The sequence below is a fragment of the Erithacus rubecula genome, assembly GCF_903797595.1.
Source record: "Erithacus rubecula genome assembly, chromosome: 2".
In the NCBI taxonomy this organism is placed as follows: domain Eukaryota; kingdom Metazoa; phylum Chordata; class Aves; order Passeriformes; family Muscicapidae; genus Erithacus; species Erithacus rubecula.
Genome location: NC_136685.1, coordinates 44,751,967 through 44,775,413, shown reverse-complemented (window position 1 = coordinate 44,775,413; position 23,447 = coordinate 44,751,967). Strand labels below are relative to the sequence as shown.

At 40.3% G+C, this 23,447-nt stretch overlaps 1 protein-coding gene across 4 annotated transcripts in view; it reads left to right on the top strand.

The window, feature by feature from the left end:
* The first annotated feature begins 1,302 nt into the window (after positions 1 to 1,302).
* Positions 1,303 to 23,447, top strand: part of LAMA4 (laminin subunit alpha 4) — a 96,741-nt gene continuing 74,596 nt past the window's right edge. For all 4 annotated transcript variants that reach the window (XM_079328497.1, XM_079328496.1, XM_079328495.1 and 1 more), the window contains exons 1-2: positions 1,303 to 1,935; positions 22,998 to 23,099. In XM_079328497.1, coding sequence (XP_079184623.1) covers positions 1,735 to 1,935; positions 22,998 to 23,099 — 303 coding nt within the window. In that variant the 5' untranslated portion in view covers positions 1,303 to 1,734. The remainder of the gene's footprint in view (positions 1,936 to 22,997; positions 23,100 to 23,447) is intronic.

Genomic DNA, 23,447 nt, shown 5'->3' with positions numbered 1-23,447 from the left:
GTTTCTGGCCATTTCCAGGACTGCCAATACCAGAAAGAATTAGAGAAGTCCTGGCAGCCATGACATCTCACCCTCAGGCTCTGGGAGGGCTGTGTGCTTGCACCATATCAGTTTCACCTAACAGAGAGCTGCTTCTATTCCTCTCAGGATGGAATTACCCTCCACTGCCATTTTTATCTTTTACTTCCTCCTCCTAACCTTGGTCCTGAATCTCATACCCTTGTGTCACACAGCATTTTCTTTTCTGCTGGGGGAATACTTTGAGCTTGAGTGGCCTTGCCTGCCCAGCTGAACCATTTCTGAATCAGGCAGTTTCTTCACAGTGAATTTCCTTATATTCCTCTATACAGCATTCATGGGCCCCAAACTGTAGACACAGGTGTTTGGAAGTTAATAGATCATCAAAAGTTTTCATTTTGGGCTTAAATCTCTACTGGCTGATTCCTTGGTTGATAATACCTTCAACCAGAAAGGGTAAGGGGAGTGAAAAAGAATGAATCCACTCTCAAAATGAAGCCTGCTAAGCCAATTTCTGTGAAACTTTAAGAAAGAAGCCTGACTGGCCAGTGGTGCTCTCTTCATTCAGGACTACTGATGGACAAGGTGATGACCCCCTTAGCTGAAGAAGTGCACATTAGTATAATTATACCCTGACTTCATCCCAAAACCTAGCAAGGATTACTGTCTTGTCTTTTTGAGATCATAGTCACAAAATGAAATGAACTGTGGGCAACATATTCAGCTCACTTTCATATACACACTGCAAGCCTTGTTACCAGAGCCTCACAAAGCATCTCTTGAAAAAGGAATACAAAATGCTCTTTGTAAATTAAAGTTCATGAGTCTGAGGAATGAAGTCATTTTCCAAAATCGCAGTGAACTATATACTTTTTCACGAGCCAGCAAGAAGCTGAGAGGTGGGCTTGAGGGAAAGGAGCTGAATGAAGCATGTTAGAGAAACCACTTAGCCCTATTAGCCCATGGCACAGCCAGGCATTCTCCCTCCTCCTCTTCCTCCTCCTCCTGCCCACAGCCTCCCCTCCCCCGTGAGGAACGGCTAGTCTAGCAGGGTTTTTTTTAATAAATTTGGCACCTTTCTGCCTTCTGCTGAATAAACTGGAGATGTTAAGAAATAAACAGTCAGGAGAGTCAATTATTTGCTTGGAGCAGTCGAATGGAGTGGTGGGGGGTTGGTGTGGAGAGGGAGGAAAGGGTGACCTCACTTTCCGAACAGTGAAGTTTGAGTGGGAGGGTCTCCACACGAAAGGTAAAAAAGGGAATGATGTGAACATGTGAAGGAAGCCAGAGCACTGAATGGAGCGTCAGTCTGTATCCTGACAGGGGGAGATAAGGTGGCTGGCTGGAGAGCTAGCGGTGCTTTCCTGGAATACAATCTCTGTTTGACACTCTCTGCTTAAGCACTGCCCATCTGTATGTTATTGTGCTGGAGCCTCTGGGGAAAAAGAGGAGCCACAGGCACAGAGAGAGAACGAGGGAGGCAGCAAAAGCGTTTTTCTTCCCTTCTTTTCCTTTTTTTTTTTTTCTCTTTTTTTTTTTTCCCCTCTTTTAAATCGGGATCCGGTTAGACTGCCTTGAAGTGCCACATCTGGAAACTGAATGCTGAAAGAAAGTTAAAATAACTGAGGCACCACCAAGCCAAGGGGGGCTGATTGCAGAAGAGGGTAAACAATTACTGAGACGCTAGAAGACCACTGCTGGATGTAAGGGGAGGAAATGGCTTTGATCTCCGCCTGGCCCCTCGTTTCTCCTGTATTATTCTTTTTGAGATGCTTCTCCTCCAGCACAGCCTCGAGTGAGGGAAGCGTTTTCCAGTTTGACATTGAAGGTAGCTCAGCGGTCAGCACGCAAGAAGCCGCTGTTATCAGAGGGCAGCAGCAGGCAGTAGCTACTGGAAGTTGGGTGCCTTTTGCTGAGGTACAGTAATTCCCTTCTCTCTCTAGTGTCTGCAATTTTCTGTTTTCACCTGTCTGTGTCAAAGCTCCCATCTGGTTAACATTAGCTTGCTCATTTGAGCCTTAAAGTGATACAGGAGGATTTGGGGGTGGGGGAGAGTTGGTCTGAGACGTTGCATTTCGGGACTGGAGAGATACAGTTCAGACTTCAAAATGTACACATGCCCTGCCTGCTGTGAGCAGACAGCTGCTGTACTTTGCTGTGAAGCTGGCTTAGCATGTCTCTGACTTTCCTGCCAACATAACTAAACAGGCCTGTCCAAACAGAGCTATTTTACATGAGTTAATTGTCACAACACTTTTCTGCATGCCTTGTAATTCCTGCAATTGTAATTCACTGAAATTTCCCGAAATAGTCTGTCTTTCGGTGGCAAATTCTGTCCTGTAGAAGTTTGTGCTTTTGCCTCTGAATTCTAACCGCCTCCAAAATCTGAAATTTGTTTTCACTATGAAAGCAAGGGATGATAAATCAAATGCATCCAGGAAACTGCCTGCAGAGAACACACCTGCAGGGATTTTAAACTCCAAAAATTATGTGGTTGGGATTAGTGACAAATGAAATTAGACAGATCTGAGAAACAATTTCAATACGGAAAATTTTGCTGCAACCCCTGTTATTTTGGGATTGATTTAAACTCTTCATTTTAGCAACACTGTATCAGGAATGGGCTACTCAAAAATACAGCTTGAGGAAATAATAAATTACTCCAGCATACGTAGGGGGAGGGGTGAAGTTGGAAATGGAACGGTGGACACAACTGTAATATCTCATGCATGGTAGATGCAAAGCAGGAGGCTAATTGAGTTCCATAAGGTCATGGGAAGGGAAAGAGTAGTTCTTCTAGCATAACATCCAAAAATGAGGTGAGATTAGCACAGCTGTGCCACTGTGACAATATCAAGATGGCAATCTCCGATATCACACGGCTGATTTTCCATCTATCCTCCACTTGCCAGAATTAACAGCCATGAAAATAAGTGCATAAAGCCTTCAGACAGCCAGGGTTGCTGCAGGGCTGGGCAGAGCTCATTCCTCTGCTCCAAGCAGCTGGACAGCCTCAGGAAACGCCTGCCCACCCCGCCAGAGAGTCCACATGAAACATGACCTGTGTGAGAAAACTGAAGGTTAAACCCCTCTTTGCTCAGCATATTCTCAGGAGCCATCCCAGTTTTTGGACAGGCTTCATGATGTGGGATATACAGATTTTGTCCTCTGGCCTTGGATCAGCCCCAGGAAGCTGCATTGCCACCTGTTGCTTACAGCATGGAAAGTCCCTCAATGAAATGCCTGACTTAAGAGCTGGATGGGTTTTGTAGCTGCTTTTAATGGGATAATGAGCATAAGCAATTATTGATCTTTCTTAATATGATAGTATAGTATGGTTTTCCACAGAGTTCACTTTCTTTACATAAATATATTAGATTTTACCGAAAAGCACTGTGAGATATACTGGACACTGCAGGGGCATGACACTTTGCGTTCCTTCAACAATTTCAATCCTTCCTAAATTTTTGCTCAGGCCAACATAATAGACTCAGTAGCTGGTGTTTCCTTTGGCAGTTTATTTCAACCCATGCAGTGGCAGCAGTTAGACTCTGGATCCCATGTTACAACTGGATGACTGTGCCTGGAATCATCATGCCAAGTCCAAGGCTGCAGAATGCCATGGTTTCATGAGGAAGGAGCAGGCACTTCAGGACCCCTTGCTAGGTGCCTATTTCAGGCCCCACCTCCATGGCCATTTTCAAGGAGGCCCAGTGGAATGCTTGTTTTGGGATAGGATGGATGTGTCTGTAACAGTGAGAACCTGCTTACTCATTGATCCATGTGTGTGGTTGGTAACAGGATTTGAGGAACAGGCTTTAAGCCTGGAGGTTGATGTAGGGCTGAGGACTGGTGGTTTGGTAGTTCCTCAAATGAGGAAGAAACCTTACTCTTGGTCCTCAAAGAGCTTCTCCCTCCCACAGCTGACCTCCCCCTCCTCAGCCTCAGGACCAGATATCCCAGCAGGTTTGAATTAGCCTCCTTTGGAGCGCGGGTGCTTAACCCACAGCCCACACTGAACCGCAGAGTAAACTCCCTCACACAGCGCGGCTCGATTCAGCTCCCTCGTCTAAATATTGACTCAGGCCTACAGCTCCCCGAGCAGACACAGGCTGTTAGTCATGTCAAATGGTGCCAAACTCTACAGAGGGGGCAGCTTCATACAGCAGAGCTGCAGATTGCAGTCTGTGGTGACAGTCAGCTGCAACATGAAACACACCGGTGGGAGTTTCCAAGATGTAACTGGTGGGATGTTCTTTAATCCTGGGAAGAGTTTGATATTATCAACCTATAGAAGAACAGGAGGCCTTAATTAATGCAAATACATATTAGTGAATACTTCTCAGCTTTCTAATTCTCTTCCTTTACAATGTGTGGTAAAAACTAAACTGGGAAGAGCTGGAAGAAGTGTTTTAAAAATTCAGGATTAAAGTTAATGCAGAGCTTTGCTTTTTGTTGCCTTTTTTTTTTTTTTTTTTTTTCCTTTCTGGGATTTGAATGAAAACCTCTTAACAGAAGAGAAGAGAACTAACTACATTCTTAGTGCTGCACTGATATGCTGCATCCCTGAACAGAAAGTACCAGGGGTATGAGTTGGACTTCAAGCAACATCAGTTACCTTGGTGCCCTCATTTTTAATCATTATGTCATCCAGAACACCTAAATTAGGCACATAAATTGTTCCTAGATGTTTCAATCAGAATCATGGACTGTCTTTAGGTAAAAATCCAAATTGCCCATATGATAGTGGACACAGTAGGTTTTTTAGGCCTCTAATTCCCACAGTGTTCCCTGGAAATGCTCAAAGGGGTCTTTTCCTCTTTAAGGAATTTATTGGATGCTTGCTTCAGGACAGTTTTATAAATCAGGTAAAGTAGATGTTTAAATTAACTGGACTAGATTCCACACAATGAAATGTTGTGTTTCCTACATAAGGAGCATTGTTAGTGACCACCATGTAATAAGATATCTGCCTCTTGTTTAAAAAAAAAATTGCTTATAAATTGATTAAATTTATTCAGAAAAGTATTGTGAGCAGGATTACAGTGTTAGGAATTTGAAGATAGCTGAGGGAGTCTGCAGTCCAGTTTGCCAGCTCAGAGGGAGTTTAAAAAAAAATTTGAACTTAATGTGTAAGTACCTACACAGACAAAAAAAATTAACAATAGACTTGATAGTCTAAAAATTAAGGTCTTGGCATATGCAACAAATGGAAACTGAAGGTGAATATGTTGAAACTAGTTAGTAAAAAATTTTGTCTTCGAAAGAGATTAAGCACTGGTGATTTTATTCAGTTGTGTTGGTTTGTCCATGAAGAGGCAGATCAATATGTAAAGCACTCTTAAGTACTCAGAGTACTTGTTAGCTATTTAGGAAAATTAAGTTTCTTGGCTCGCAAAAAATAATAGGGGGAGATAGGGAGACATTGCAGTGCCAAATCCTGATGTTTGTGAGGGGAGAGAGAGGAAAAGAGTGAGTGCAGAGCATTGGACCCAGTTCATCACTGCAATCCAACAGCAGCTGGTGGTGTGAAGTCAGAGATCAGTTTTTTCAAACAAGGATTAAAATATTTTATGAGGATGATTCATAAGAGATGGAAGCAAAGGACTTAAAACAGGCAGACATCAAATTAAAGCAGACAAGCAAGTGGCAAACATCAGAGATTTTCATTTTAGTTTGCCACTCACTAGCTTGGACACAGAAGAGGAAAGGGAATGGTGAGACTTCCAGATTTGGTGAGGCACAGAGGCAAAATTGAAAACCAGAAATTTTGAGAACAGTTCTATCCCAGTGTCTAAACTAAGAGATGGGTCATACATTTCCATTTGGGTCTGAAGCTTGCCACTGTCAACATTTGTGTTTGTGAATTCCACTGATACAATGGTTTGAATTATATAGGTGTAGATTTTGTTCCCTATTAGGAAGAAAGTTCCTTATAGATTCTAAGGTGAGAATAAAAAATGGTACAATACTTCAAATACTAGAGAGTATCACAAATTATTCTCTGTGATCCACACTTTGTTGTTACTCTTCTTAATGCAAAATGAATGCAAGATGACATCCAGTAAAATATTTATTTCATTCTGACATAAATGACTACAAGAGGCCAGAGACCAATATAGGAGATTAGTGTGGGAAGGATTAGGGGAAAAAAGGGAAGACAGACCTTCTGTGGAGACATCTGCCAAGCCAAAAAAGACAATCTCAAATGTACTCCATGGAAAGAAGAGGTGAAGTAAATAGTGGGAAAGGAAGTAAACTGAAGCAGGAAGACAAAGGAGAGGAAAAAATTAGAGCAAGAATGAGATAATCAGGAGTCTTAAGAGTAAAGAAAAATTTGAAGTTGGGACAGGGCAGGAAGCCAATTCCCAGAGTGAAAGAAGGCATGATATTGTTGGACAGATGGAAGAGGAAAACTGTTTCCAGCATCAATGATTTTGGCTCAGGGGATAGGCAGAGAGGCAAAAGTCCTTTAAAGGAAACAATTATCATAGTCAAGTCAAAATTAACCATTTACAACAAGAGAAAGTAAGAGGCAGAAGCTATCTGATGGAGTTTGTATGTTAAAATAACATTTGACAACCATTTTTCCCACCTGACTTTTACCAGCAGCTGCTGATAAAATGCAAGAAACAGTATTTGGTTTCCTAAAGTGATAAGCAATGATTAGTATGGGATTTGTGACAAACTCACCTCTCTAAAATGGCTCACATTAAATACATAAAATGACAGCAATCATAAGTCCCAGCCACTTATTAACGACGACTCAAACTACCACCAAATCATCTTCACTCCTTTTCCCCAAAAAAGTTGGAACAGAAAATCTTGCAAACTGTTGAGAGAAACCACAATTTGATCCTTACTTGCAGCATTAATCTGTTCAAAACAAGCTAGAGTACAAGAATCAGCAGAAGACCTAACCCTGAGGTGTGAGCCAAAAAGGGTTTTAGCTTGACAGGAACCTTTATGCTCCTGTGAGCTAATGTGAACTGCATCTACTTTTAAAAGCAGATCTTTAAATTAATTCACTTCAAACCCTTAAGGTTATGTTAGGTTAACTCCTATAATGTGCAATTTGGATTTCTAGCTGCTTTTTTTTTCCTGATACAACAACGTTATGTTCTGAGAAACATCTATTAGTGGGGAGGAAGTTTTACTGCAGATGTTTGTGATTCCAACTTAAGTTTCTCATCAAAACTTTAATGAAAATCAGCTGCTTGGAGTAGTGCCACCATTCCCCAAACCTTTTGAATCATAGGAAGCTGCAGCAAATGGAAGCACAGGACAGAGAAGATGCATAACTGGAAATTTTCTCCATTTAAAAAAGTTGCATAAAACACCGACCAGAAAAAAAAAAGTTTAAACTTCTCTGCAGTGTATTCCCACACATTTTTTGAGCAAGTACCAGCAAAGTGCCCCAAAGCTTATTCTGGGCTGTGAAAACCAATAAAAGGCATTTAATGTCACTCTTATTCACAACATGGGAAACAAGGAAGGAATTTAAAGTCCAGTTTTTCCAGGGGGCATGAGAAGAAATTGAAGAATTGCTTTCTGAAAGAAATCTTGGCCTGATTTTAAATGATAACAATTAGAGTTTCTAGTGTTCAAGAGCTGTGCAAAAGAGGTGTAGTTTCTGAGTAACACATAAGCAGCCTCTGATAATATACAACTTGCTTCTGGACTTAGATTTCTAACACCAAATATAGACCCTCCAGGTTTTATATTTTAATTGGTCCTCTTGAATGTTTGGATCTTATCCCAGTCCATTTTCACACACCACCACGAGCTGGGGATGTTTGGGTTATGCATCCTAATGTAAGATTCAACAATTGTTGAATAGCATTATACACAAAGCTGTTAGAGCTCCAAAGTTTTTGAAATCTAATTCTTTGTCATTAAAATCTCAAAGAGATTTCCCTAACTGTCAGTCAGGATATATAAAGTGTGTATTTGACAATGAAAACAGATTGACTAAAATACAGTAAGTATGATCTGGCTTTGACTGGCTTTGTATTTTGCAGTTTTTTATATAGTTATTCTCTTGAAAGAAATACTTTACAAATACTAGAATTCATTTTTTTCCTCTTGTAACAAACCAGCAAGAAACAGTGTTAAACACACATCATTCAAGAGTCAAAGAATGAGAGAGGGCTTAAATATTTTAGAGATTACTATTCCAACTTGACAATACTGTAAGAACAACTTAAATATTATTGTTTAGGTCATGACATATGGAAGCCAGGGAGTATGAGAGAAACTGGCACACCTTAATTAATTTGATGCATATTTAATTCAAAACATAGTTTAATAATTAACCAAAAAAGACTCTACCTGGAAGAACAACTTTCAATATGTTCTGTAAAAACAGACTTTTAAACTAAAACTCTAAGACTCAGAACCATCTCTTGACTCTGTCTATCCAACAAAATGAATAGAAATTAGCTCATTCAATCTTTGACCATTGCTGTCAGTGAAAAAGTAGCCACATAGAACCAGCACCTAAACCAGATACTTTCTGAGCTGTGTAGTACCCTGTTACAATGCATCCTTTTATTATTTTATGAAAGACCTTCTAAGACCTTTCTGCCAGGGCTAAGGCAAGGCCAGTATGTTCTAGGGTTTCCTACTGTGGTTTTGCACCTCTGAGCCTGGCTGCTAGCCCATGGACAGACACAGAGAGCCTGCCATTCATGACTCCCTTATGCTGTGCTCCCCAATCCTGCCCCCAGGGACCTTCCTCAAAAGTATATTGTGGAAGCAAGCATTTGTCCAGATCCAGTATCCAAAAACAGAAAATAAACTTTTTAAAAAGCTGGCAGGACAAAATATAGCAAAACCTTCCCTAGCCTGGCTGTTAGAATCCTTCATGGCCCAGAAAGGCTCACACAGCCTGGCCCATTGAGGATTGGCAAGGTCTCCAGAGCACCAGTACCTGGCACAGATCCATTCAGAGAGATGAGGAAAGGAATTGGAAGTCTAGACATGGTGTAAGGTCAAGGGAAATTTGCATATCCTGCTCAGCCTTTTGCAAGTTTGTCATTTTCTGTGGGTATCCACTTCTAGTCAATGGCAAGGATAGTCTGCGAGGCTCAACAGGGTCTCTGAGGCACCAGCTAATTACTTTTAAGTTAGCTGGAAACAGGGCATTTGGTGATGGATTTCTGTAAGGGATAAGAAAATAAATTGTTGGGTTTTTCTCTTGATACATCGATTCTTCCCTACCTTAGATCCGACAGAAAATTTATTTCTTCATTTTCAGACTATGCCTATGATGAAACAAGACCAGAGGCATTGAGAGATTGGAGCAGGTTACCCCTTCTCCCCAGCCCTGGCTTCTCCTCTCTCATTTCAGAGCACACCCTCTGCCCAGCTTCATCCTGCAGGCATGCAGCACAAAGTTAACCATGCTGAGCAGTCTTTCTGTATTCCCACACATTTACAAAGTGCTAGGATGATCCAGTGGGAAATCTCCATTGTTGACAACTGCCCAGAAACACGGGATCTTCCCATCAGCCATCCCCAGCACCTGTCTTGTCAATAGCTGGGAGGCAGAGATGGATGAAAGCTATTTCTCTTCATTTTTCAACATTTTCACATTGGCTTGGGTTTCGGATGAAAGCTATTTCTCTTCATTTTTCAACATTTTCACATTGGCTTGGGTTTCTTTCTAACAGGATTTTAATTGATGCTATGGCTATTGGTCAAGCAGATCACTGTTTTTCTCTGCTGTGATTCTAACATTTTAAAGAGCTGCAAAATCAATCCAGGAAATACTAGAAATTTGGAATGGGGGGAAATTGAAGCTTGAGTTTTACCCTCTCAGTATTAACAGCATCCCACAAGCACAGGAGTGCTTGTTTTAAAGCTCTTTTCCATCTCTTGAAAATTTTGTATCTATCTGTAAATCTCTCAGGGAGTACTGTAGTTTGTCAACTGATTATGTTTCACTTAGCTGAGAGTCTCAGTGAGTCAGATTGTATATTTCATGTAAGTGGGGACTGGGTGGAAGGTGGTTAATGAGGAAAAAATGTAGATTTATCCCTTTTCCTGTAAATTGAATAAACTTGGGGGTTTTTTTAAAGAGGAAAATCAACCAGCTACCCTTTCAGCTGCAGTTTTTCTATTTTCAACAGTGAGCATCTGCAAGAGTAAGTTTTTCACTCAGTGACAGCACTAATAAGTAGATTAGAGACTGGTATTAGTCTCTGATTCTTAGCCAGCTTCCAGACAGCTAAAACACTGTAGCCCTCCCCTTTTTTAGAGAAGAATGCCTTTTAAGCAGAGGCTTTGTCTTTCCCACTGTATATGGAAAAAATGACTGTGCAGTTCTATGGAGAATGCCTAGCTGAGATATGTTTATGTTGGATCCAACCCCATCTCTCTTGCTGAATGGCAGTTTGTTTTCCACTTGAACTGGAGAAGGGATAACAGTCTGGAAACTTTTTCAGCACAGGAAATTTTTTTAAAAAATTAACACAATTATTTAGTCAAGGTAATAGATAATGTTGTTCTGCATAAAGCCATCTGGCTTTCAGCTCTTCCTCATTTTTGGGAGTCCCCATCAGTCTGTCACTGCTGCAGTGGAGGCAGGCGCAAGCCCACCCAAGGAATCAGAGCACAGAGTGACAGTGGGCTGGGGAGGAGGCTCCTTGTCATTTTTTCCTGCACACCATGCTCTGCTTTGCTTATTGGTTTGGAGGTACCCATGTGCAATTAGCCATATTCACTGTCTCTCCAACTTCCAGCTCTACCATGCCCTAGAAATAGAAGTAACATTTTTCCTGAGTCTTCCTGCCAGCTGGATTTTATCTAAAATTGTAGCAACTACTTTAACTCTTGCTAGTTTTAGTTTTAGCAATCTCTGATCTTTGCTCCTAAAACTTTGAGAAGAAAGTTTCCATCAGCTTCCTAACTTGTCCTTTATTATCATCAAAAATAAACTTCTCTTTTGGAGGCTGATGAGTTGATAACTCATCAGTTGATATAAAAATAATCCAAATTGTCATGGATAAGTCAGCAAGTGAAGTTTTCAAGTTAAAAAGTTATAAAGTTAGTGTCTTGTCCTGTGTCCCTTAAGGCAATCACAGCTTTTCCAGTAAATTCTGAAGAGAGCTCAACCCCTCTGTATATGTAAACGGTGGAGAATTTCTAGTGTTTACTCACTGCTTACCACAGAAAACCAGACTAAATTCAATCTTCAGCTATACCCTTTAGCAGCTGCAGACTGGCCAGACATGGCCACATCAGCCCTGTGCTCTCAGGTGGGACCATCCCTGGGGTGCAAGCATAAAGGAACAACATTGAGATCCATGCACAGGGTGACAGAAAGGACTCCAGTAACAGAAAATAACACTTCATTTGTTTCATCACTTATTAAGCAGTTAATTTACTGGAAAATACTATAGCTTCACGAGCAGTGTCATTGCTTTATTTATCATTGTTTTGGTGTTTAAAGATTCAAATTACTCAGATTCACAAAAATGCACTGCTGCAGATTTAATAAGTATTTCATATCCCTTTTCCAGAACACTCCATTATTACATTAATTTGCCTAGATCTTTGGCAAATTCACTCAGGTTTTTATCAACCCTATCTCATGTTAGAATTTCATTTAATAAATTAGAATATGCAAAAATATTGGTGGGCTCTACTGAATGACAATTTAAGGAGGAAAAAATTTGCTTTTACATTTGCAATTTTAATAATAAAACAGAAATCTTGTTAGTGTGCAATAATTACTTTAGTTTGCAGTCTCATTAAATGCAATTAGAACTGAGATACCTGCCAAGATAAGTGGATAAAAAAGATTACCAGTATTGTACCCAAATCTCTTCACCAATTTCTGGTTAATTTCTAATTTACAACATCAGTTGGAACACTGGAAATAATAAATATTTTACAGCTAACAATGTCAGAAATTTAGAAGAACAATATAGGGATTTAATATACTACGCCAGGGTGCTTATTATAAAACTATCATGAACATTGATTTGGAGACTAAGCTAAAAAATGTGCTCCTCTCAGGAATGTTTACAGTTTTAAAAATAAATTTGAAATTGCAAATGGCTAATTTGCATGAGGTTTCTGCCTTTGAAATGGTAAATACTATAGAGTGGCTTTTTGTATGCAGACTGTTCCCTAACAGCTGTAGTGTCCTATTAAATGGGGTAATTAGCTGTCTATCTGTGATGTCACACACTGAATTCATTTCTTCAGTAATAACAGTTTAGAATGTGACCTTTCTTGTTCAGAAGAATTTGATACTGTAGACCAGAGGTAATGAAGGCTTATAGAAATTATAAATAGAGCTTAGAGACCCAGGGGAAGCTGGTAAGCAAGCTTGTTTGTTTTTAATTCTCTAGTTTGCAAGGCTTCAAAGCTCAGATAAATTTAGCAAAAAATCAGCGGAGAATAAATAAAATTAGAGAGCAGATGTCCATTTTTGCCTGCATGCTCTCCTCATGGTGGAGAGCAGAAGTTCTCTCTGCCTCTCTCTACAATTACTTTGATGGTAGAACTTGTCTGGCCAGCAGGTCAGTTATTAACTTCTGAGGGCCTCATTCTCCAGAGGAAGACAAAGATCCTTCTGAAATGTCACTCCATAGGGATTTATATGTTCGAGTACAAAGGCAATCTTGAATTTATTACTTACGGTCTGGGAATTTAAAGTCTATTTATTTCTTCAAATGATAACTTAGAGTGAAGCACGACAGCTCTGTGAAAGGGCACCACCAGGGCATTTTATTTTTAAAATTAGTTATAGTTTACCTCAGTGGTTGAAAAAACTCAAAGAAATCTTCTCCTTAGCCAAGACCTGGTCTAGGAAGATGCATGGAGTAAATTAAGAGAAAATAATAGAACAGATAAAGGGGAAGTTACCAGCAGAATTAATGTTCTTTGTACCTTGACTAAGAGATCTCGCCCATAATTTGTTTTTTCAGGAAGAGAAAAATGCTTTCATCATTGTATCTAACACAAACAAATGCCACAGATTATAAATTAAAAGAACAACTTCTGTATCAAATATATTTTTCCATATTCATGTTTCCTTCCTTGTATGAAAAAAACCACATTTTCTTTAAATATCTTTAAAGCTTCCTTACAAAGCTAGTTTGAAGCTTTCATGGGAAATTTTATGGCTGAACTGTAATTCTTTCTCTCTATACTCTTTGACTAATACTTTTCATATATCTGGTATGCTTTGACAATAAATCATAGCAGGTCACTCATAAAGTCACCCTCAAATGCAAAAGTGAGGTCTAACTCTAAGAAAGAATGGTGGGAAAAATGGGGAAGGCAGCACCATGCCAAGTAGTGCCCTGCACATACCAAAATGTCTTCAAACTATAGCTGTTTAGCTGAAAGCCAAAAACATTCTTTCAGCACTGCATTTAGAAAAGTTTTGGGTCCAGAAACAGCTTTATACCCACTGCAGGCATCTGGAACACACAAAACACAACTACCAGCAATGCCTGGCCACATGGGGATGTTTGGTATTCCTGGTGGTTCTGACTAGTTCTCTTAAAAGACATGAAGTAGTTTAGGAGTGTCACTGCTGGGTACATCTGGGACACTGGGATTACATTGTGTGCTCTGCCATGGATTACACTGGACACATCTGGATACAGTCCCAGATAATCTGCTCTAGGACTGGACCAGTCAGCCTCCAGAGATCCCTTCCAGCCTCAGCTATTCTGTGATTCTGAGTGGCTGTGGTCATTATTCCATTTTACTGATCAAGGAACTGCATGAAAGAGTAATGTTCATCCTCACACAAGGTGTGAGCAGAAGAGTGTATTTTCTTGAGTCCCAGTATTCTTATGAACATAATTAGACAGAGAGCAGCTCGTGCATGGAAACAAGATGATGAGTTTCCTCAGAGTTCAGTGAGAAGGAATATTTTTGTTATGTTAATTTCAAACAGTATAATGAAACTATTGCTGTGGAGGTGTTTGTAGATTAGAGGGAGGGACCCAGAGCAGGGATAGGCAGGGATAGCAAAGATAGGAGGAACAGGAGGACAAATGGAAAGCAGAACAGGGAGGACACAAGCATGAACAAGGCAACAACAGAAAGGCTGTTCTGTTGTTCTGTGGGGGCAGGTGGAGATCCCTGAGTGTAATGTTCAGTTGCTCCATTAATAGATACAGCCCAGGAGAAGCACTGAGGCCTCCCCCAAGAAGGGCCAATGAACAAACATCTCATCTGGTTGGCATTTACTGTAAGACTGTTTAAATGACATTCAAGCCTCGTTGCCAGCAAGAGAGACATATAATATAGACAAGACTAGAAGGTAACCTATAAATAAAAGCTAGGGAGAGCTATAAATACAAACTGAGAAGCCATGGATTTGATCAATGCCTCACAACATGCAAACAGACTTAGCAGAGCATACTCTCTGCAGCAAACCCCTCATTGCTACAAGAACTCACTGTGCTTTTGAGGAAATTGTAACTGCACAAATATCTATCCATAGGAGTATTCTTTCTCCATACAAATTTTGGGTAAACAGCGTCTAGAAGAAATTATTGAAACGATTATTTGCAATCTTCATAGCTAGTGTTGTAAAAATGTGGCAGCAGTATGAATGACTGTCAAGACAATACCTCAACTCTCATCAAGTACTTGTATATAAAGAGGTCAAGGACATCTTTTAGAAATACTATCTCCCTTGTGTCTCAAAGAAAACAGAGCAAAACAAAGCAGAGAAAATTTAATTAGATAAATTCTATCCTGAGTCATACACTTCAGGATCCCTCAGATCATACAGTTATGAAATGTTAAGAGTTGGAAGGAACCTTAAACATCATGTTTAAGCCCCCTGCCATGGTTGGCATTGTTGGAGGATCAATAAAAATCAAAGTGTTTCAATACAGCCATCTGTTATCTCAACCATTTCACTGTTGAGAGGCAAAGACCACCCTCTCAAGCTTCTGTTAGCAGGTAATATGTGAAAAAAATGTAGTTTTTCTTTGCATTTTTTTGATTGTACTTTGCTGATAATCTTCTGAACAGTCTAGTTTTCATGTGTCAAACTGATGAGGATAAAAACTCTGAAGAAGAGGAGTAGTACCAAATAATATTCAAAACAGAAAATAATATTATGAGCACTGTTTTCATACCATTATCTGTGGTGGGCCTACTCCTTTGGAAAACAGAAATCAGAAACTACACAGAGGCATCTAACAACATCTGGTGCTGGGTTCAGTGATTTGTTACCTCCTAGTTAAGAAATGTGGCAAGTCAGACTTTGATGATTAACTAAGCCAAATTAGAAGGAGAGATTACCTGCTGGTGCACATTGCTCAAATATATACCTGTACCTCTAAAATATGTACTGTCTCCTGGGCACACATAAAAGCATAGTTTAAACTTAAATAAATCCCAAAATATTCTTACCAGTGTTTCTCAGCTATTGTCAATATTTTGTCCCAAAGCATTTTCAGCAAAAACTGGTGAGCTGGTACCAGTGAAATCCTAATCTAAAAATGTGGAAACGTCTAGGTGTGAAGAGCACCAGAGCACATTAATTTATAAACTCCTTATAAGTCTGACAAACTCAATCTCTGATGGGCTCAGAGCAGCTGCCAACACATTCAGAAATGGGAGAAACCAGTGAAGGTTTTCCTGTCTGCTGGCCCTATGCAGCAAGTGCAGTTCATTTGTTTTCTAGTGAATATGTAAGTCCATCCAGTTCTCTGGGACCAGGGCAAAAAACGTCTCAGCCAGCAGCAGGGCCCTGCAAAGCAAATATAGGTGTATTCTTTTCCCCCACTTAACCCTTATCCATTCCCTTGTACCTACATGCTTCTGAAACCCCATGCAGTGAAAAGATACTCCTAAAAACTACACATACTGAATTCTCAACCCAAAATTTAACCTCCAGCAGTTAAGCACCTTTTCTATGGTCAATGATGTGCATGTTGGCTGTGTAAGACGGCAAAGACCCCAGGAGAGCCCAGGGTTCCTAAGTGTGCTGCACACCAGTAGAGACTGGCACCAAGCTGGAGTTGCAGAAAGTGCTTTATGTTCATCTGCTGGATTTTATATTTTGGCAACAAATGGAGAGAGGTTTCTCCTGCAGGTCACCAAAGGCAGGAGGGTCAGGAGAGTGGGATGCAGTCTTATCACAGCTCTTTTTGTTTGCATAAAGTTTCCCAGCAGGCTGAAGAAGAAGTGAATCTTTGTGTCTATGCTTATGAATAACAAGTCTTTGACCTCAGGAATTTGAAATGTCTGTTAGTTTGCTCCCAGGGAGCAAGAAGTGGTAAAATGACCATCAGTCTACAACTGGAAGACTGGATTTTAAAAATCCATGTTTAAATTCACTGGAAGTCGTTTATGTCCCAAGCTGAAAACCAGATGTAAAAGTCACATTGCTGTCCTCAGTACCTTTTGATGAATGAAATACCAGAAGTATATTTGTATATCTGTCCAAGGTAAAGAAGACCGTTTTGCAGTTAATAATTTCCAAGCATGATAAGCCATAGATTTTGTGCCTGCCCAGAGTGCTTTTAAGACAGGATGTCCATGGATTCAAAGACTTTGTTTATTTACATCCCAATTTGGCAAAGCAGTATTTTTAGTGTGCCTTTTGGAAGGAACCAGAACATGTCCTTAGAACAGGGTCATTCTTTCTAGGCTAGATCTTTCCTGCACTTAGAGAGAGGATTGGTTGTGCCTATCAGACATCAAGATTTCCTTAATATCCATCCACTTTCTCTACCTGAACATACTGACTTGTGGAACTATCTCTAAGGAGATTTTGCACTTCAAGAGCACAGGTCCCAGCAGTTAGGGCAGATCTGCACATCTGTTGCAGGCTGGACACTTCTACAAGGTAGAGCACATCTGGCACGTGCAATAGGTTTCCTCTCATGGACTCTGTGTACAGAGCTGGCACCTACACATGATTGACCCTCCACATGCCTCTGCAGGGTCAGGAGAGAGCAGCAGGCACAGCTGACCTGATTGAGATGCATTTCTGTACACAAGAAATCAAACCATGAATATGCAGTGGGTGTCCAGCTGGCTTCTGGCCACATGGCATGCCCTGTGGAAGTCTCCAATGGATGGCTCCCAGTTTGCTGTGGTTTGGTGCTGCTGCACAGGCATACAGCTGCCAAGGCCAGCCTGCCCTGACACCAGCACAGCCACAGCTCTGTGTCAGCTCAGAGCTGCACCTAGGACACTCTGGCTGCAGCCTGGGACTGCCTTCAGGGCTCACAGACACGCTGGGTGACACCTGCTGAATGCTGAGTGTTTGGCAAGATTTCCGTGAGCTCTTGGCTGGGGGTTGAAAGTGAAGTTCCTATTATAATTGATCAAAGCCAGCAATCTCTTTGGAAAAGAGTCCTACCTGTTCTGAGGAAGCCAGAGAAACTGAAATAACATCAAATATACAGTAGAGGACTGCTTTTCTCAGGCTTGTTTCTCTAATGTTCTTATTTCTAATAAACAATTACATAAATGAAAGTACTGGGAGATATTCAAGCAGGAAAACATCTCTATTTTTAGGAAGGGCAGCAGGCTATTTATCTGAAGTTAGCCTAAGCAAACAATCTTCAAAAAGGCCTCAGAACTGTAGCTGCCAATTTCAAATACTGCTCATAAAGGCAAATAAACAAAAGCAAGCATGCTGGGGTTTGGGAATGTCCTCAAGAAGCAGAGGGCTGATGTTTCCATGGTAATGCCATGCACTTCCAGCAGACTGGTCTCTTCTTTAGACACAAAGACTTTAAAATGGATGGAGGTGGTTTAGACTATCCACTCATCTCTGTATGGTAAAAGATGTAGAGTTTCAGACTCTTGATGTAACTTTGAGTCCCAAACCTCTGTTTGTCTAAATTGTTCCTTCCAGATGGACAAACATCACACATTGATGTGAAGCTGCCAAGAAGGGACATTGCTCCACTCAATTTGTCTGATTGTTTTCATCAATGAGTTGAAAATGTGGACTTTAATTATCCATGTGGCCTACTTTTTCAGGTATCTATGGCTGATATGAAGCCTATTATTTCAGAGGAACAACATTTTTACTATTTTCCCCATGTTCTGAAGCAAAGCTTCATAATATTCAAGTAGAGTTTGTTTTCTTCTTTTTTTTTCTTTCATTTTTTCATAGGAGACAATGAGGACTTCTAAGGGCCCTACAGTTCCAAAATTGCTAATCAATCTATGTCAGGTGATAAACATTATTATACAAATAATTCACAATATTTGTCACAGTTCTCCATAAATGTTTTGAGAGATAGCCTCTCAGGCCAGATTTCACACTCCTCAAACTATGACTTCCCTAGGTTCTTGTCTTTTGACAATATTTTTACCACCTTTAAAAGAGATCAGACTGCAGAAAAATGAAAACTGAAATGCACAAATACATTTTCAAAATTAAACTGTATGGCAAATTTTGTCAAGATAAAGCAGGTAAACTAACCATGTATGTCAGCTTTACCAGAGATAGCTGTGTATGCACTTGGCCAGATGACAGGTAATGAGAACCAGTTATATTCTCTTTCACTGTGGCTAAAAGAATAGGATCAGGAACAGTTTCTAAGTCTTGAATAGTATATCATAAATTATGCTAGTCATCTAACCTCTTGGTAAGTAATATGCAGAGGGTGCCAGAAAATAATAAAATATGCATTTTTTTTCTTCTTGCCATCAAAAATCACTCTTCTACACAATATACAGTGTTTGCCACAGGATAGAATTTCTTTGTATTTTTGGAGATAGATCTGGGATATTATGTTAATTAAGTTAATTCTCATTTCATCACTAGCCTGTGAGTCCATCAGGCTCAGCTGTGCCCAGATTGTGTTCACTTATACTATCCTGAACAGACCTTTCTTTCTAGTAGTGAGACTCTACTAACTAATACCATAATGTTTGACCATTCCCTCATACCTGAACATCCATGTAGCTCCCTGAGGATCCTTCTCAGACCTGGAAGGAATCACACCTTTACCTGGAAAGGAAGCACACCTTTGAACTCTGTCTGGCAGCAAAGACCATAACATTGCTGGGAGCTACAAACAAGGCTCTACTGTCTCTAAACTTAGCAGTGACTTGGCAGCTGATGCGCCATGGTTACTACTTTGAGTTCTGTCCCTCAGATTCAGCTCCCCACGTGCACCAGCTGTTCCTCTTTTACAAATGGTCCTGGGGGATGACAGCACCATCCTTTTCTTCTGGGTTTGTTTTGCACCAGATGTGACGGGATTCCTGGTCCAGGATTGAAAATAGTATAATATATTCCCAAGTCACAAGTTCCAGTACTTACTAAAGATATGTGCCATGTTTTCATACCATTAGACAAGAGAGTCAATGGCTGCATCTGAAGTTCTGAAAAAAGCAGTGTTAGGACCTCCTAGTCAAACAGGATAACACAGCCTGTGTCCATGTGCTAGAACACCCCCATGTTTGCCTAGAGAAGGGTAGTTTTATAAAAACTGCATCCTAGTAGATGTCATGCCCTGAGCTGGGCCTGGTCACTGGGAGGGAAATCCCACTCTGTCAAGGAGCAAGATCAAGGCCTGAAACCACACCCTGCCTTTCTTCAGCTGGCCAATGCAGATGTGACCACACAGCACTCTGTGTGTGTTAGCAGCACAACACTGTTTTTTGGGGAAAGCAAACCAGAAGAGGGAGGTTCCCAGAAAACACCCACCCCAGCCCCACTCCTGTGAGACGGCAGCAGGGAAGGAATGGGGAATCTGGTTCTGCCCTCAGTTTGCAGGTGCAGATCAAGAAAAGCTACAATGAAATTTCTGGGACTGCTTGAATATAACATGGGAGTAAATTCACACTCTGTGTATGTGAATTGTCTTCCATTTTCTGTTTCATCCTGCACCCAGACCAGTAGAAAGGTCTCAAGAAGCAGAAAGTTACTACAGGCTCCCCAGCACTTTCAGCATGCAGCTGGTTCTTGTTTTTAAGTAATGTAATCATTAAATCCAGATGCAGGGCAGGAGGGGGGGGGGGATAAATGCCCCACGGGTGCAGAGATTTTCAGGGGATCAGCAAGGCCAACATTTGACTGGCTTTTCAACTTGAACTGGAACAAACTTTGTCCCTCAGGGAAAAAAATATCTAATAATTGTGGAGACATAATTGCTAATGCAGATCTAACATTTTGGCCTTCTAATTGTCTTCAGCATTCAGACAGTGCACGGAAATGTTCCTCACTCAATTGCCTACATAATTTTGCAGGGAAGGTATTTCCATTTTGTTTCACTCCTGTTCCTGCTTCATGTGCAATAATTTTGTGCTCCCAGAACATTCAGCAATTTGAATTCCTCAATTAGCTCAACACCCTGACAACTTCTTTTTATAAATACGATGTTGGCTCAAACTCTGGAACAACCAACCCATCACTCCATTATCACTAGTAGGGCAAGGAGCAACAAAAATATATCAGAATAATTGGGAATGCCTGAAAAAACTTCAGAGCCCAAAGGAAACAATCTGGATCCCATTTTCCCCTTCAATTCCTTGTCCCTCATAACATTGATTGTCAATACCTCATTTCTGGTTTACATGGATGCAACCCATGGTTTAAATACTGTTTTAAAATAGGGACCTTCCAAATTGTTTGGTGATTAATTGAATAACATGAAGGGGGGAAAAGGATATGAAAAAAATACCCAGATGACTTGCCCATATCTCATTTTGTAGAGGGGCTCTGACAATGAAAATAGAGGGACCCAGACTGGAGACTGGAGGCAGATGTCTTGAGGAACTGAGAAGTGTGTCTGCTAATAATAGGAGGTAAATTGGTTCCCAATGCACCTTAGCAAAGTCTGAGCAGCCCTTGCCCTTATGCTCAAACCAACCATGTAGCACTGACCTGCACTAACTTTTACTGCTGGGTGTGTGGACCTGATGGCAGCTCACTCATGCCTGCAGTGCAGGCATACCATCAGCTGAAGTATAAATGAGATTATTGTTACGGCTGAATCAAGGATTTTCATAGACTTCTTTACCAGCATTTCTACATTTCCATTGTCCATATTCACTATCATAAGTAAAAAATTGTTCTGCTTAGACCTGCAGAACCAAGAAAGCTTTTGGGTAGACACTAGAGGAACACAGCTAGGACCACCCACCAGCTCTGAGGCATCAGAGAATACAACAAGCTTTGGATCTGTATGGGTAGAAAGAAATGTTTCAAGGGCAGACATTGGGACAAGAATCTGTTTTCAATTTAGAAACTAACTGTCTCCCTTCCACAGCGTGTGGTGTAATCATTCAGCTGCAATCTTTAGTCTGGCGGGAGCCAGTCCTACCACTGTGCAAAGACTAAACAACTGAAAGAAACAAGCAGTACAAATAGACAGCATTTATGCTGTCCCAAAGAGTCTGTGGTCTGAAGACTTTGCCTCCTAGGAGCTATTATCAAAGAAAGTGTTTCCAAAACAAACCAGATAAAATTCTGGACACAAGAATGGTAAAGGCAACTGAGTTTCCCATTTATGTTCATCTCAACTTCTCAGAGCTCTCTGGGATAAGATTGGACTAATGATTCATTTCTTAACCTCATTTTTAAAGCCTGTTGTTAGTCATCTCCTAAGATACACTGTTTTCTAAGCGAGCAGCTTGTCTGGCTGGAAAGAAGGGCATACCCACACTAGGGAATGGAAGCTAACACAAAAAATTATTTCAGGAAAGTCTGGCATACCTTAATCTCTTGACAGCCACCTCAGGGATGTTGTTTGTAAGTGATAGCAGGAACATCACTGTTGGCAAATCACTCGTGTGGAAAATAATTTTTGGAGGGCTAAATTGCATGCCAATGTCTCCATATCAGCTCTGCAACAATATTGCAAGACTTAGAGAAGAGTGAGATATTTAGGATCCAAAAATTCATGAATACATGTGACACAGAGAGACTGGACAGGGTAAGCAGGATGACACAAGATACCTGAATTAACAGAGGTCAGTCCTGAGGTCAGCCTGTGTACATCTCACAGCTTTGCATAATGAGGGAAAAGTTCCTCACTGAAAGAACAAGAACTTACACATTACACAACAAAAACTATCCTCTTCAATTTGCTTTTATTTTTCTGTCTTTGAAGGGCAACTTAATAGCTTTGTGTTTCTGACTCCTTATATTATTGCTGTAATTATTATTCAAAAGAAGGTGATCCAGATATTTACAATTTCTCCTTTATTTTGGTAAGCTTTTGTAAGTTATCAAAATTGCTAACTTATATACAGCAGGTAAAACCACACATTTATTCAAAGGGGCATTGATCTTTTTAGGTATGTTTCTGTTCCCCATAGGTTATTCATCCAAATTTCATCAAAGCTTTGAAGCAAAGTAAATTTTCTAAAGCTTTTCTCTCTTCTCTCCTTTTCTTTCCTTTTCTTTTCTTTTTTCTTTTCTTTTCTTTTCTTTTCTTTTCTTTTCTTTTCTTTTCTTTTCTTTTCTTTTCTTTTCTCTTCTCTTCTCTTCTCTTCTCTTCTCTTTTCTTTTCTTTTCTTTTCTTTTCTTTTCTTTTCTTTTCTTTTCTTTTCTTTTCTTTTCTTTTCTTTTCTTTTCTTTTCTTTTCTTTTCTTTTCTTTTTTCTCTTTTCTTTTGCTTTCTTTTCTTTTCTTTCCTTATAAAAGCTATTCCTTTCCTATAAATGCACCTTCTTTACCAAATAAGGATCATGCTTTCTGGTTAACTCATCCTCTAGTACAACATGCAGTAAGAATCTGTCAGCTCCACACCCATAGCTTGTCAGGGACAGGATGCAGGCAGGAATGCTGACAGCTTTAACACTCAAAAAGGCAAAAAGGGGAAAATGCAAGCACCAGGACAGAGAGTTAAAAGAACAGACTCAAGTTCAGCAGCATGTGTGTGATCTGCTATGGTGGGGTTGTACAGGGTGTTCTGGGGAGACCTGATGGCTGTAGTCTTGCTTTCCTCTCCTCTCACCAAACCTAAGTCTCCAGCTATGTATGCATAGGAAATACTTTTTTTCTCATTGCAGGGATGCCAAGAAGGATTTTATCGTACCAGCTCAGGAAAATGCTCCCCTTGCAACTGTAATGGTAATGCAAACAGATGCCTTGATGGATCTGGAATCTGTGTGGTAAGGAATTCCTCTGTTCTCTGATTGTCTGACTTTTAACACCAATGCCCAGTTTCAATAAACTGCAAAAGCCATGTCTGTACCACTGGAGCTTTTTGCTGAAGAAGAATCATAATGAGGGTCAAAATCAATGCAATAATGAATTATCCAGGCCAAAATTAATTATCACTTAAATAATCTCTGCAGATTCAAAACACATCCCTCGTGCAGTTTTTGTGAGAGCTAGCATGTGGAAAATTTTTAGTCCATCAGAAATATGGAAAGAGTTTTGTATACCTCTGGAGAAAAAAAATGTATAAATTCAAACACATTTCTTTCTCCCCTTTATGAATACAGTGCTGTGCATAA